The sequence below is a fragment of the Pinus tabuliformis genome, chromosome 2_2, assembly GCF_031772625.1.
Source record: "Pinus tabuliformis cultivar Carrire ecotype Pingquan chromosome 2_2, CPIR1, whole genome shotgun sequence".
Classification (NCBI taxonomy): Eukaryota; Viridiplantae; Streptophyta; class Pinopsida; order Pinales; family Pinaceae; genus Pinus; species Pinus tabuliformis.
Window position 1 is genome coordinate 112,610,830 of NC_142300.1, and position 13,999 is coordinate 112,624,828.

The 13,999-nt window shown below is 39.9% G+C and overlaps 1 protein-coding gene across 1 annotated transcript in view; it reads right to left on the reverse strand.

The window, feature by feature from the left end:
- Window positions 1-979: 979 nt before the first annotated feature.
- Window positions 980-13,999, reverse strand: part of LOC149191618 (K(+) efflux antiporter 5-like) — a 379,177-nt gene continuing 366,157 nt past the window's right edge. The window contains exons 19-21 of the mRNA XM_089406719.1: window positions 1,524-1,568; window positions 1,332-1,424; window positions 980-1,198 (exon numbers count right to left, since the gene is read on the reverse strand). Coding sequence (XP_089262845.1) covers window positions 1,121-1,198; window positions 1,332-1,424; window positions 1,524-1,568 — 216 coding nt within the window. The 3' untranslated portion in view covers window positions 980-1,120. The remainder of the gene's footprint in view (window positions 1,199-1,331; window positions 1,425-1,523; window positions 1,569-13,999) is intronic.

Below are 13,999 nucleotides of genomic sequence, written 5' to 3' on the forward strand. Positions count from 1 at the left end.
CTTTGGAGTATGTTTAGTAAGTACACATCAGTGTGCTTGAGAAACACAGTGCAGCTTAAAAGTTTGCTTCAATTAGATGTCACAGAGAACCTTCTGGATTTTGAAAATTTGATGTTGTTTTCCCCCTCCCATATAAAAACAATACTTAGGTCGTAGACACCACTCACTACAACTAGTTACCAGCATAAGTTGTGTTAATCTGTAATTTGTCCAACTCTCAGTTCAACAGTATATGTAACACGAAAGCGCCTGAAAGATAGCTGTAGTTGACATTACAAAGGTAATTTCCACATTGTTGCAAGTCCATTGCATTATTCTACTTTGAAACATGTCAACTTGAAAATAAGTCAAACCCAAGCACGTGCTGTTCAGAAGAAGAATTTTGTTTCTGCAACGAATTGGAATTTGCACTGAAGCATGCAAAATAGAAAAGTAACAGCACCAAGCACCAGAAACCAATCCGTCCAATGACAACAAAGACGTTGTTGATTATAGTGGAGGTCACAGATATACACAATTATAATGTTACAGTACAATGAGGACCCCTGGTGGGGTATCTTGAAGAGGTATCCGAAGGATTAACCTTCAAAAGAAAACATATTCTGCATTTGCAGCCAAAAGCATCATACAATAATTAAGCTTTTTAAATGCAGAAAGAAACATCGGTATTGCAGATTCACTGCTTGAACTCAATAACCTGTTGGTGAAGACAGTACTACAGCCTCTATCTCTAGCAGCAATACATGGCTGATTCTATTTATAATTTTGCATTCTTTTTAAAAAAATTGAATTGTGATTGGAATAGACACAAGAACCACACCATAAAAGGAAACCTTTCATTACTGATAAAGCAGTCACTAGACATCATCCAAAGTGCATAATTTCAACGATAAAGGAGGTGGTGAGCTGTCTCCTAACCAAAGCTTAAGATTAGGTATGCATTGTATCTCAACGTTTTGGATAGTAACCGGCATCACAGTCCCAGCATCCAGCATGCAAAAAAATTCAATCCCGCTCCTTTGACAGTACCTGCATGCTACAATCCTTAAAATGAGGAGATATTCAGGATACTTGCAGATGCTGCAAAATATCCTGCCTCCTTCAATATGAAAATGCCTCATTATTTCTGAGAACCTTGGACTGTTACAACAATACATTGTGTGCTTCCAGGGTGAAGGTTCTCTCCTTTAGAGACCACCTGCAAAGGAGAGTCTTTAGCTCAGACCTGCCCAGTGTGAAGGCAGTTTTCGAGCTATAGGCTCTGCAATTACCACCCATACCATTCCCTAAGACATAAATTAACAAAAAAATACCAGTGAAAGGAAACTAACCTCTGTTTGATTGCTGTCAGGAGGGAACCAACCCATCAGTACACCCAAATGCATGATTATTGGAATCATTCTAAATAGCAAAGGAGTTGTGACCTGAAAAGATTACATACATGTTAGATACTGCATAAAAAGCAAAAAAAGAGGAACTTCCCAGATTGTTCAAGAATAAAATAGGAATGTTCATTTTATTACCAGGCTAAGCGCTGTTGTTCCCAGCAGCAAGAGATACAATTTTCCCTAACAAAACAAACAAAACAAACAAAATATCGTTGATGTTTGAAATATGCTGTAGGCTTAAAATATATTGAAGATCATAACAATATTTCACCTCAAAGAGGAGCATCATATTTTAATGTAGCAAAATTTAATCTTTAGGATCTTCCAAAAGAATTAAAGACAGTTTCCAAAAGAGAAAATGAATGCTGCATCAATCCCAAAAGAATCATAAACCACACAGCTACAACACATAGTAAAGCAGAACCACTTTACACAACCGGATTTGAAAGATGTAAAGCTTTTTCCAAAAATCAACACAAACAGTTTAGAAGGAAAAAAGAGAGTTTCTCTGCACAGTGTTAATCAGCATTAAATTAAATACTAAAAGATGGCATAGGATGATTCAGTGATTGTATTTACTACATAATTTACTTCCGTTATAGACACAAAAGTATTCATATTTCTGAATGAATATAAATAATGAAATTAAAAGCACTACCAAAATTAAATGTATAAAATTTATCCATAGATGAAAATTTCAAGAGAAGATCATTCCTCCTATTCAGCACAAGAAAATTCTAATCAATTTGTACCAACTTACTTTCCTTCTTGTTGGATAAAAAAATATAGCATCAAAGTAGTAAAATCAAATTGCACCACAGAACAAAATGCATGAACACATAAAAACAATTATCCTTCAAGCCAAAGTCTACAACAAGTAAAAGGAATAGGATGAAATATATATAAAAAAAAATTAGTCGGTTAAAATAGATACTAAAACAAACTGAAAATGTCATCTTGCTTCAACAATGTTCATCTTTGATGTCCCTTTCTGATTTTTAGAAGCAAAAGGGTGTTGAGTCATAGCCTTTCTAGATCCCATGGGCTATTGACAGAAAAACAAAGGGGTCACCATAATAAAATAAATAATAACTAAATAAAAGGGATGGTAAAAAGTCACTTCAGGAAAATAAAGTGATGCATAGTATTACCCATTGTGTTTAGAGGAGAAAATTATTATTAAAAAGGAGATTGAAGAAGGACATGTGAAGAATTATTTAGTGAATTTGTTGAAGAGCTCAGGTAGCTTGTTGAGAGAGGTAAAAGTCTCATTTGGTTCCTAGTTTCAGTGTTGAAATACACACCCTAGCTGGTGGCATTAGTTTCGATGGTTGCAAAGCCACGCTAGCCAATTATTTATCTTGCATATTGATCCTACAGGGGCCGAGTCCTTAGCAGACTATCTTGCCCAAGGCAGGCTGAATTTACTATCTGTGGAGACTAATTTGAAGCTACAATGAGAGACATAGGGATGCAGAATACTTGTAGTGGCTGGGGCTGAAATCCATTTGATTGCAGGGCTGAGATCATTAATTTATGAGGGCTGATTTTCGGGGCTTTTACTGGGGCCAAGAATACAACATTTGCAGTCCAAATTTATCAGTCGGCAAGGGCCGAGTTAATTGCATTTACAGGTGTCAAGTTTGTAGTTTTTCAAGGGCCAAATTCGTGGCTGTTACTGGGGCCGAGTTCATCATAATTGTGGGGCTGATTGACCATATCCTGAAGCAGATCAAGGGCCGAATTTCCAGGGAAAAAAGGCCAATTGTATCCAATGTGAGTTGCTTAACCTGGGAGAGAAGAATAAAGGAGGCTCGGTTATTTAATTGCTGAGGACGAGATCCACCACTGCAGGCTAAGCTGATCAATTCATGGAGGTTAAATTTATATTCTCTTCAGAGGCTGAATCGCTAGGCTGTTTAATGCCTAATTTCCTGAGCTATGTAGAGGACGAGCTGCTATTCATTCACATCAGTGGGGAAGCCGAGTTCTGGGCCAAATTGCAGTGAGAAGAGGGCCACACATTGCCTGGCCAAATTTTTTAGTGGATGGGCCAACATTCCGGCAAGCAATTTCTGAAGTATATCTACTAAGTTCTATCTCAGAAAATTGTATAATATTCCTCCAAGGAATTCCATTTAGTAAAATATTGCCAGAGCCTTAGCATTTCATTGTGGGTTGCACATTTTATCTAACTGCTGGTGATTTCTATTGTGTAAAATTTTTGAGTAATTTACTAATTTTATGGTGTTTTTGGAATAAAAATTTGTGACCTAAATTTTTGAGTCAAAATATCAAAATTTCAATTAAATTAATAATCAGGGATACTACATCATCTTTCACCAAAATGAGAATAATCTAAGTATCAGAATTTTTTATAGCAATTTTGTTCCAATTTTTTTTTCTCACATAGAACACTAGTAAACGGGAACACATTAATCTAAAAAGAATATCATAGTTTATTTGGTTGTATATCAGGAAGGGGGCAGATAAAGATATCAGTTTAAGCTTTGTTAGAACTAGAAGTACTAACCGTGAATAGAAGTTTCTTACAATGCAGGGTAAGTAGGCATCATCCAAAGATGAAGTGGACATTGATGCAAATATGTAGAAAGCTGAAGCATAGGTAGTGATAAGTATATCAAGAGTGAGTAAGGAATTTAAAAAAGGTCTAAAGAGGACTCACAAGAATATATAGATAAATTTCATGTTTCTTACATAACAATTGTCCACTTACCACTACCAATTATGAGTATTTAAAAATCTTGCGATAATACATAAGCAGTAGAATTATGGCCCATCTGTGTCCCCAAGAGGGAAAATCCTTTTGGAATTATATTAAATGACCTTTTCAATTATTGTCAAACTGAAAAATGCTTCTCCTAAATCTGTTCCTAACTAGGAAGGAATTGTTCTGTTTCTAATTTGAACTCATGGTTTTCCTCTTTTTCATTTCAGTACCACAGCAACAACTGAGGCAAGGAAATCAACTGCTAATTAGTTTTAATTAATGGGATTAAGCCAACAAGACAATGAGGCAATGAATTTTTGGGTGCAAAGCTCAGCCAGTCCGCTGTGTGCACATGGATTCATGTGTCAGTGGACTGGAGAGGATGCTTTGTGGGTGGACTTAGCCAGTGTCTCAATGATAGAAAGAAATTGCTGGAAGCATGAGGCTATGCCCCAATTAACAATCCTATCCTGTTACTCAAACCAAGGGCAAAATTTTGAACCCCATCTTGCAGCCCATCAATTCACAACAGAACCAAAACCAAAATAGATCAATCTGGATTTTCTTGCTGAAGACTGGTGGTGGTAGAGCAGTAATTATGATTTCTAATTGCTATGAAATGAATATCAATAGTAAATAGAGCTGCTGTTAATGCTTTAATACCAGATATTGATTTATTATTCGAAGCAATTTATTTCATACCCAAAAAATTGAGTTCACAGAAAATTAAGTTTTTTGAAAGCTGCTGAATAAAAAATGCATTGGCATTTAACATAAATAATTTGCAGTGGAAATTTACTAGAAAGTCAGTCAAAAAACATGGCAGAAATTTTCCCAACAAATTCTCCTTCACTTTTCTATTACTCAAGAAAATTAGGGCCTCAAACAAGGAAAATGACCCTCAGAGAATACATAGAAAATACAGCACAATAGAACCTGATTTTTCAGCCTTGAAGAATTCATCTCATTGGAAATTCTCAGCCTTGGAAATAACTTGGCCTCAACCTGCAAATTCGACCTCCTCAGCTACCTTGACTCTTTGGTACTAGAGAAATTCATCCCCCTTGCGCAAACTTGGCCAGAAAAACTAGACCCCTCACAAATTCAGCCACCTCCAATCTCGGTCTCCTCTCTCCACAAACTTGGCCTCGTCGAATTATTCTCTCAAAACCATCTCATTGCACACCTTTCTTTTCTCTTCAGTTTCTCTTGAGAAAATCTCTCTCCCAAGAATTTGATGTGTCTTTGTCCTCTCCCTTAGGCTCCCTTTTTAATTTTCATTAAGCCAAATCCCTAACAATCAATCTCCAATGGAGAATCACATACGAAGTCATGAAATCTCGTCATGGGGAAGGGTTTCGATGGTAGCTAGGGTTTGAGGCAAAACTGCCGCTAGCAGATCGGAAGTGAAGACCAGGCGCAGGGGAGGCCTGCCCCTATCGCGCTTGACCAAATCAGAGAATTGTAGATCCGGACGAAGGGTAGGAGGAAGAAAACAGAGGGCTCTGAAGGAGAAATGGCAGCTGAAGCGGGGAGGGGAGAGATCCCCTCCTACAAGAACATAATAGCAGGGGAATCAAGCAGAATCAGAGCACAGAACGGTTTAAGGAAAAACAATGGAGATATCCCGGTAATGGGAGCCCGATGGCAAGCGGGATTAAGCGGAAAATGTCTCCTAAGGGCATCGAAAAAACCTAGGTTCGTAATTCCGAACAATAAACTCGAAGAGTATAGAAGCTACATGAGAGATCATGCTTTAATTTGTAAGTTTGTAGGGTTTTGGCCGTCTGAGAAGGATCTGTCCAAATGGATACAACAGAGATGGAAACCTAAGGGGCATATAGACCTGAAATTGGGGGCAAAGGGTTTTTTTACAGTTATATTCTCTAATTTGGAGGATAAGGAAAGGATTTTTGAGGGAGGACGCTATTTCATGAACAATGCTGGTTTATTCATGCGACACTGGGAAGATTGCTATAACCCAAACAAGGAGAAAATGTTAGCAGCACCTATTTGGATCAGACTTTTCGGACTACCAATGGAGTTCTGGGATCTGGAGATCCTAGAAGGAATAGGCAATGCAATTAGGACATTTGTTAAAGTAGCTGAGACCACCAAAAGAGGGAGATACACATCTTATGCAAGGATATGTGTATACATGAATATAACAGAGCCGCTCCCAGAATTTATCGAGTTAGAATACCATGATGAGGTCTGGCAGCAACCAGTGGATTACGAACACATCCCATTTCGTTGTAGAAGATGTCATGAATACGGCCACCTCTTTAAACAATTCCCTTTAAATACTGCAGAGGAATCAACTGAAAAGAAAGAAGAAGAAAAGAAGGCAACAGAGGTAACCAAAGGGACGGAAGAAGGATTTAAAGAAGTGCCCACCAGAAGAAAATCAGTAAAAGGATCGCCCCTGTGGCAACCACCCATCAAAACAACGCCATTGGAAAATCAAAACAAGTTTAAAGCCCTTCAGGAAGAGGAAATGGGGATGGTGATGAAGAACCTATGGAACTATCAAAAGAAACAAAATAACAGGACACAATCCAGGGAAACATGGAACAAGGAGGGGTAGAGGAGAACATAGACCTGATAAACGACCAAACCCAAATGGAGGTAGACCCTCAAAAAGACAAAGGAGGCGAAGAAGAGCGAATAATGAGGAAACTGTTACAGGAATGGAGGTTTCTAGATGAAAGATTTATACCAGAAGAGAAAAAGCAGTTATATAAAGAGATGTTCCAAAAATACAAGGAGAAGGCAAGAGTACTTTCAGCAAGCCAACTAGAACAACTAGGAGCGCAAGGAACTCAGAATATCGGATTGAGCAGCACTAGAAAAGGAGGGAGGAAAAAAGGTAGGCGTCCAATGAGCGAGACCATCCAAGTGGTAGGAGAGATGCTGGTTAATTCAGGAAGAGTGATACCTCTGTAAGAGGTATTTCAACAACCATCAAAAATATTAAAATGATAATTGCAAGCTGGAATATCAGAGATCTCAATAGCAAGGGAAAACAGAGATATCTGAGGGAAAGGCTGAAAAAAGACAAACCAAGTATAATGATAATTCAAGAGACCAAGATCAGTACTCAGAAAATAGAAGAAATAATGAGAAGATTTAATACTCGCTATGAGATAATGGGCTAGGATGCAGCAGGCAGTGTAGGAGGGCTAGCAATCCTATGGAATCCCGAGGAAGTTCAATTCAAAAATTGGGTGAGCTTCCCTCGAATCCTTTCAGGAACCTTTAGGATGATAGGTTCGTCGGAATGGATAGTCCTTACAGGGGTTTACAGTCTGCATTCATCAAATGAGCGCAGAAGCTTTCTTCAAAACATGAAAACAATTCGAAGGCTATACCCGGAGATGCCATGGATTGCAGGTGGGGACTTTAACATGATTACAACCATAGCGGAAAAAAGAGGAGGATCGAGAAGAACAGACCAAGACATGGAAGCTTTTGGTGACATGATTTCGGAGCAAAGATTGGTTGATATCCCTACAATAAACGGGATCCATACATGGAACAATAGAAGAGGGGGCATAAAGCAGATTGCATCGAGACTGGATAGATTTTTAATAGCGGAACAAATTATAAATAGGGATATATACATTGAAACAACGATCCTTCCAGCAATGGGCTCAGACCATTGGCCAATCAGGCTAGAAATTGACCTTAAAGCGAGCCCAAAAAGGCGTCCTTTCAGGTTTGAAGCGTTCTGGCTTAGGAATCAACAGTTCATGCCAAAGGTGGAGGAGTGGTGGACCCAGAGCCAACAAAGAGGACGAAGCAAGATGCAGACTTTCCAGCTAAAACTAAAAGAACTCAAGGAAAAAATAAAAAAATGGAACAAAGATGAATTTGGGAATATCTTCATAGAACAGCAACGATTAGAACAAAAAATGAGAGAGCTGCAACAAGAAATTATAACAGAAGGCAGAAGTGAGGAAAGAAGCAGAGAGGAAGGCATAGTGATAAGCCAAATTGAGGAACGCAGAAAACAGGAAGAAATATTATGGAAGCAAAAGTCTCGCATAAACTGGCTTCGTGAAGGAGAAAGGAATACGAAGTTCTTCCACCAAGCCATGATCCAACATCGACAAAGGAATATAATTTTTTCCATCAAAAATGAGGAAGGACAACGTATAACCCAGCATGAAGAAATGGAACAGGCTCTAGTAGGACACTTTAAAGATATCCTCACCGAACCTCAAGTGAATAGAGAAGAAGCTATAGGAAGGATATACAACGAGATCCCGAGACTGATCACTAGGGACCAAAATTTAGCTCTGATGAGGGCAGCAACCCTGGAGGAAGTGGAGGAAATCGTGATAGGGATGAAAACAAACAAATCGCAAGGACTAGACGGATTTACAGTGGAATTTTATCAAGCACACTGGCACTTCCTAGGGTAAGATATCCTGGAGGTGGTAGAGGAATCACGTATACACTAGAAGGTATGGCCCGGCCTAAACTCAACTCTTTTATCTCTTATTCCAAAATCTGCTCATTCGGAAACAGCACAAGGTTTTCGCCCCATTGCTCTTTGTAATGTAATATATAAGATTATTGCAACTTTAATGGCTAAGAGATTGAAACCAATTCTATCTAATATAATCTCCCCGGAACAAACTGGGTTTGTGGAAGGGAGACAAATTCTAGACGGAGTGGTGGTATCTTAGGAAGTGATTCATTCTCTGAAACAAAAAAAAGAAATGGGTATGATGATAAAGTTGGATCTCTCAAAGGCGTATGACTGTCTAAATTGGAATTACCTTAAAACAATTTTAATGGCATTTGGCTTTTGCAATAGATGGGTAAATTGGATATATGATATGATATCCACCCCAAATTTTTCCATTCTCTTAAATGGATCACCAACTCCAACTTTCAATGCCTCAAGAGGATTGCGCCAAGGGGATCCTTTATCTCCATTTTGTTCATCATAACAGTGAAAGGATTGGGAAGATACTTCAAAAAAGAACTGAGGGAGAGAAAAATCAAAGGACTGAGACCATGGGGAAACAACTTACCAATTACTCATCAGCAGTTCGTTGATGACATTATGCTTTTTTGTGCTGTCTCTCTAAGAGAAGTTAAAAGGGTTAAATGGATTCTGGACCTCTTTATGGAAGCATCAGGCACATAAATCAACAAGGATAAATCATGCACATTCCTCTTCAATACACCAGAAGTGGTCAAGGTCCACCTGACCAGAATTATGGGTTTCCGCTCTGGAGAATTACCTACAAAATACCTCGGACATCTATTAGCTTTAAGTCCTCCGAGGAAAGCAAATTGGCAACAAACCATTGAGAAACTCAAGAACAGACTGGCTAACTGATCCTTCCGATTTCTAAACATAGCGGGAAGACTAGTGCTTCTCAAATCGATTCTTCAAGCAATTCCCATCTACCCTCTCTCGACAATGGCGGTCCCTAAAGGAGCATGCACAAAAATGACAGAGATATTCAGAAAATTCATATGGGGAGGACCAAAGCAACAAAAGAAATGGGCTCTAATATCATGGAAGGGCCTAACCAAAAATAATGAAGGGGGACTAGGTCTCAGAGACCCGTATATTTTAAATCAAGTTCTAGGAGCGAAGCTGTGGTGAAGATGGATGAAAGGTGGAGAAGATCTATGGAAAAGATATGGACCCAAAAATACAATATGCCCACAACTACTGAAGGCATTCTTAGACTGGAGGAAGTTCCAAAAGGATCCACAATCTGGGACCTGGCTAGTCAAAACAGAGATATCATAGGCAAACATGCATTCTGGGAAATAAAGAATGGAAATATAGCTAAATTTTGGGAGGAAGCCTGGCAGCAAAGAGAAAGAATGATAGAGATACATGACTTGCAAAACATATACCAAAAGGCTACAGAGATGGGGCTAAATTATGTTAGTGAATACTGGAAAGAAGAAAGGCAAGAGGAAACCTGGCGAGCCTGGAAGAAACCGGAAGAATGGGACAGAAATATTAATCCTGAATAGAAAGCTCGGCTTGTAAAAGAAATGGAATCAAGAAGAATTAAAATTAGAACAGGCCCGGATATACTTCGATGGGGTAGATCCACAAAGGGAACCTTTACGGTAAGGGAAGCCTATTATTTAACAACCCAACAGGAGCAAGAAGAAGATACACGCGCGTGGAAACAAATATGGCAGAATAATTGGTGGCCAAAGGTAACCTTGTTCACTTGGTTAGTAAGAAAAGGACGTATCTTGACTTGGGATCAGATATAGAAGCGAGGTTTCCATGGACCTCCCAGATGTAGTCTCTGCAAACAGGACAAAGAAACGTAGAAACATCTCTTAAACTCATGCCTTGTCGCCCAACAGTAATGGGAAGAAATCAGGAACCTTTTTGGAAAAACAAACTGGGATCCTCATGACATTAAACAAACCATTTTCCAATAGGGGAAAGGTTAATTCTCAATCCCTGTGGTCAGAAGACCCTGGAGAAATCAAAGAATATTTCAAGACAAAGACAATCCTCTAGAGATGATTTGGAAACGAACCCAAAAACTTATAAGGGAGACTATCCTAGTGGAAGCCTGGGAACAAGAAGACTGGAAAATAACTCCAGAAGAAGGTTGAATCTTAACTTGTCTAAAACTGGAACAAGGCATGATTTATCCTCAAAAGAAAAAATCAGAGCATCCACAACCAAAGCCCAACCAAGTTCAAATGTCCTCACGAAGACTTCATCAAACTAAATTTTGATGGGGCATCTAAAGGAAACCCGGGGCCAGCAGGATTCGGAGGCATTTTTAGAGATAGTCAAGGACGGACCAGATGGGTTTATGCTGATCGGGGAGGCATAATGAGCAATAACGAAGCTGAATTAATGGTAGTCTACCAAGGTATCAGAATAGCAATCCGAAACGGGTATACCAAGTTGGAAATTGAGGGCGACTCGAACTTAGTAATAGAGATGCTCAGAAAATTGAATAATGGGAAGAATTGGGAACAGGTAGCAAAGAGTTGGAGGACGGCCGGACTAATTCAGGACCTGGTAGAAATAATGAAACACATTGACTATAGGATCATCAACCATGTGAGAAGGGACGGTAATAAGGCAACAGATTTCCTAGCTAACTGGGGTTGCAATGAGCAAGACAGGAAGGTAGACAACATATGGCCAACTCACTTGGAAAAGACACAATGGAAGACCCTCAATTTAATCACTACCTAGGATAATAATGAGATTACAGCTTCAAGTTAAAGGTTACAGATGGCCCCCGATCGGGGTGGACGAGATGGCAACGTGTGGGATTATGATGAACGTGGGAAGGTGGAAATGCAGACCACCTCTCAGTATAATTATCCCACAGGACGTTGAGAAGGCCTGCAGGCAAGGTAGAAACCTGAGGCACGGTGATGAAAAAGTAGTGGAGGAAGGAGGAAGAAACGGCAGCGAACAGACGATGGGACGTCAGGTAGGTGGCAACAAATTAATAAGAACAGGCAAGGGCAGAGCCGAAGATAGTATGATGCGAAGGAGGGTGACGAAGGAAGTGAGAAGCTGGCAGGTATTCTCTGCAATTCGTCTCAGAAAGGGACAAAAGACAATGACAGGAAGAATGAGAAAGGTTGGAGTTGAAGTTGGCAAGGTAGGAAGACAGATAGGACAGGACAAGGGCATGCAAGGAGCACAGTTCGATACTGAGCAGGGTCAGCCGGAGACAGAAAAACAGATGGCCTGAGAGAGAGAGAAGACCCCTGAGCATAAAGACCAATTTCATTCTAGGAAAGGAAGGGCGGGGATGGCCAACATGTCTGAGAAAGAGCAACAAGAGGAGGGTATGAACCTGGCTAGGAAAGGCAAGGAGCCCGGAAGAGAGGAATTCACAGGGAACGCGTCTTTTGATGTTGGGCAGGGGAGTTAGGCAGCTACCAGGGACAAAACAGTTAGCCCAGGGCGCGAAATTGGACGCAAGGGCAGAGGGAGAGCTCGTCAATCCGACAGACAAGATTTTAGAACCCCTTCGCCAACACGTCAGAGACGAGGCCGGAAAATGATGAAACATATGGTGCAGGAGGCAGAAAAGGCCTACAACGAAGGAACAGACGTCGATATCCACAGGCTCATTCAGGAATTAGAAACCAAGGCAATGCAGGAAGACTCAGAACCGGAGATGGAGGACTGGGGCAACCTGATCCCTGACCCGGGCAACACCAGGGGATGCCTGTCCTTATACAAGCAGGCCCTACATGTATATTGGGTGGTGAAGCGATTAATGGCAAAGGCTATGGAGCAAGTTGCAGTGGAAATGGCAGAGATGGCTCATGGCATACCAAATTTAAGGAGAGAAATGAAAAACCTCCAGATTACTTTGCTCATGCAGGACAGTAAGTTGGAAGAGATTCAACAACAACTGAAGAAGCTAGCTACAGCGACCCAAGGCGAAGACACTCAACCTGAAATCATGGTAGATTAATCCCTCTAGATTACTCCAATGGGTTTCCTTATTAGTTCTCTGAGAGCAAGCTCTCCTTTTTTATTCTGTTTTAGTTGCTAATGTCGATAGGAAACCAGATTAGCAATTTTGGTAGTGAAGTTTACTTGGCATGGATCTGCAAACTTTGTCTTTTTTGTTATTGGTCGGTTTATAAAGACTTAAGGTGGCCAACAGACCCAGTTTCCCTTCTGAGCGGGTTGAGGTTACCAAATGCTTGTACTTATTTCAACTTAGATAAATAGAAATATAGAGGTCCTTCCTTAGCTTACAAGAAAAAAAACAATCAATCTCCAATGGCTAGGATTAAATCCTAACCCACTTAGATTAATGATAGAGATTAGATCTAATTCACTAAAATGAATTAGATTCATCTTTTGTTAGAACCTTCGCATAATACCTGATATTAATTAATTAATTGATGTGTTTTTCCTAAGTTAAACTTAGGAAAAAAATTATAAAATTCACCTACTCAACATAAGCAAGTACCTAAAGAGGATTTGGGACATCTTATGCATGGTGGGCACCTAGCCTATGCAGAAGCACCTGTCCGAGCTATCAGCGTTAACACTACCTCCTAGCGAGGAAGGTATTTTGCACTACCCACAACTTATGGTTGTAGAAAATAAACTTTCCCTTTACTAGAGGCTTTGTGAGAATATCTGCAATCCACTCATCTATGGATATATATTAAAGCTTCACAACTCCCCTTGGACCTTATCACTAATGAAGTAGCATTTGACTATATATGCTTGGACCTATCATGAAACACTGGATTCTCCGAGAGTTTAATGCAACTTTGATTATCACAATAAATCACTGTGGGATCCAACTCAAAACCAACTAACCATGTGAGCACCTTGAGAAGCCAAAGGACCTTGCAACTCGCTAGACTCGCTACCATGTACTTAGCTACTGCTAAACTGAGCGCTATTGAACTTTGCTTCTTGCTAAACCATTAAATCACTATTGATCCCAAACTGAAGCAACACTTTGAGGTGCTTGTCCTATTCACTGCATTCCCAAAACAATTTGAGTCTATGTAGCCCTACAACTGCACTCCACCACTGTTGATATATTTCAACCCATGCTCCATAGTATCTTGCAAGTTCTTGAGAACATGCTTCACTGCAACCCAATGCACCCTCCTCGATTCCACCATAAACTGGCTCACAATATTCACAACAAAACATATATTGTGCCTGGTGTTGACTAGATACATCAAGGAAACTATTAGCTACCTGTACAAAGTGGGATCCATGAAGCATTAAGCTTCCCTAGATTGGTAATCATAGCTGTAAACATAGGCATGCAATCCACCATCCTGAATCTCCTCAAGGTATCAATTGCATATTTTTCCTGTCCTGTGAAAATATCACATGTTTGCTGCCACACCTCCA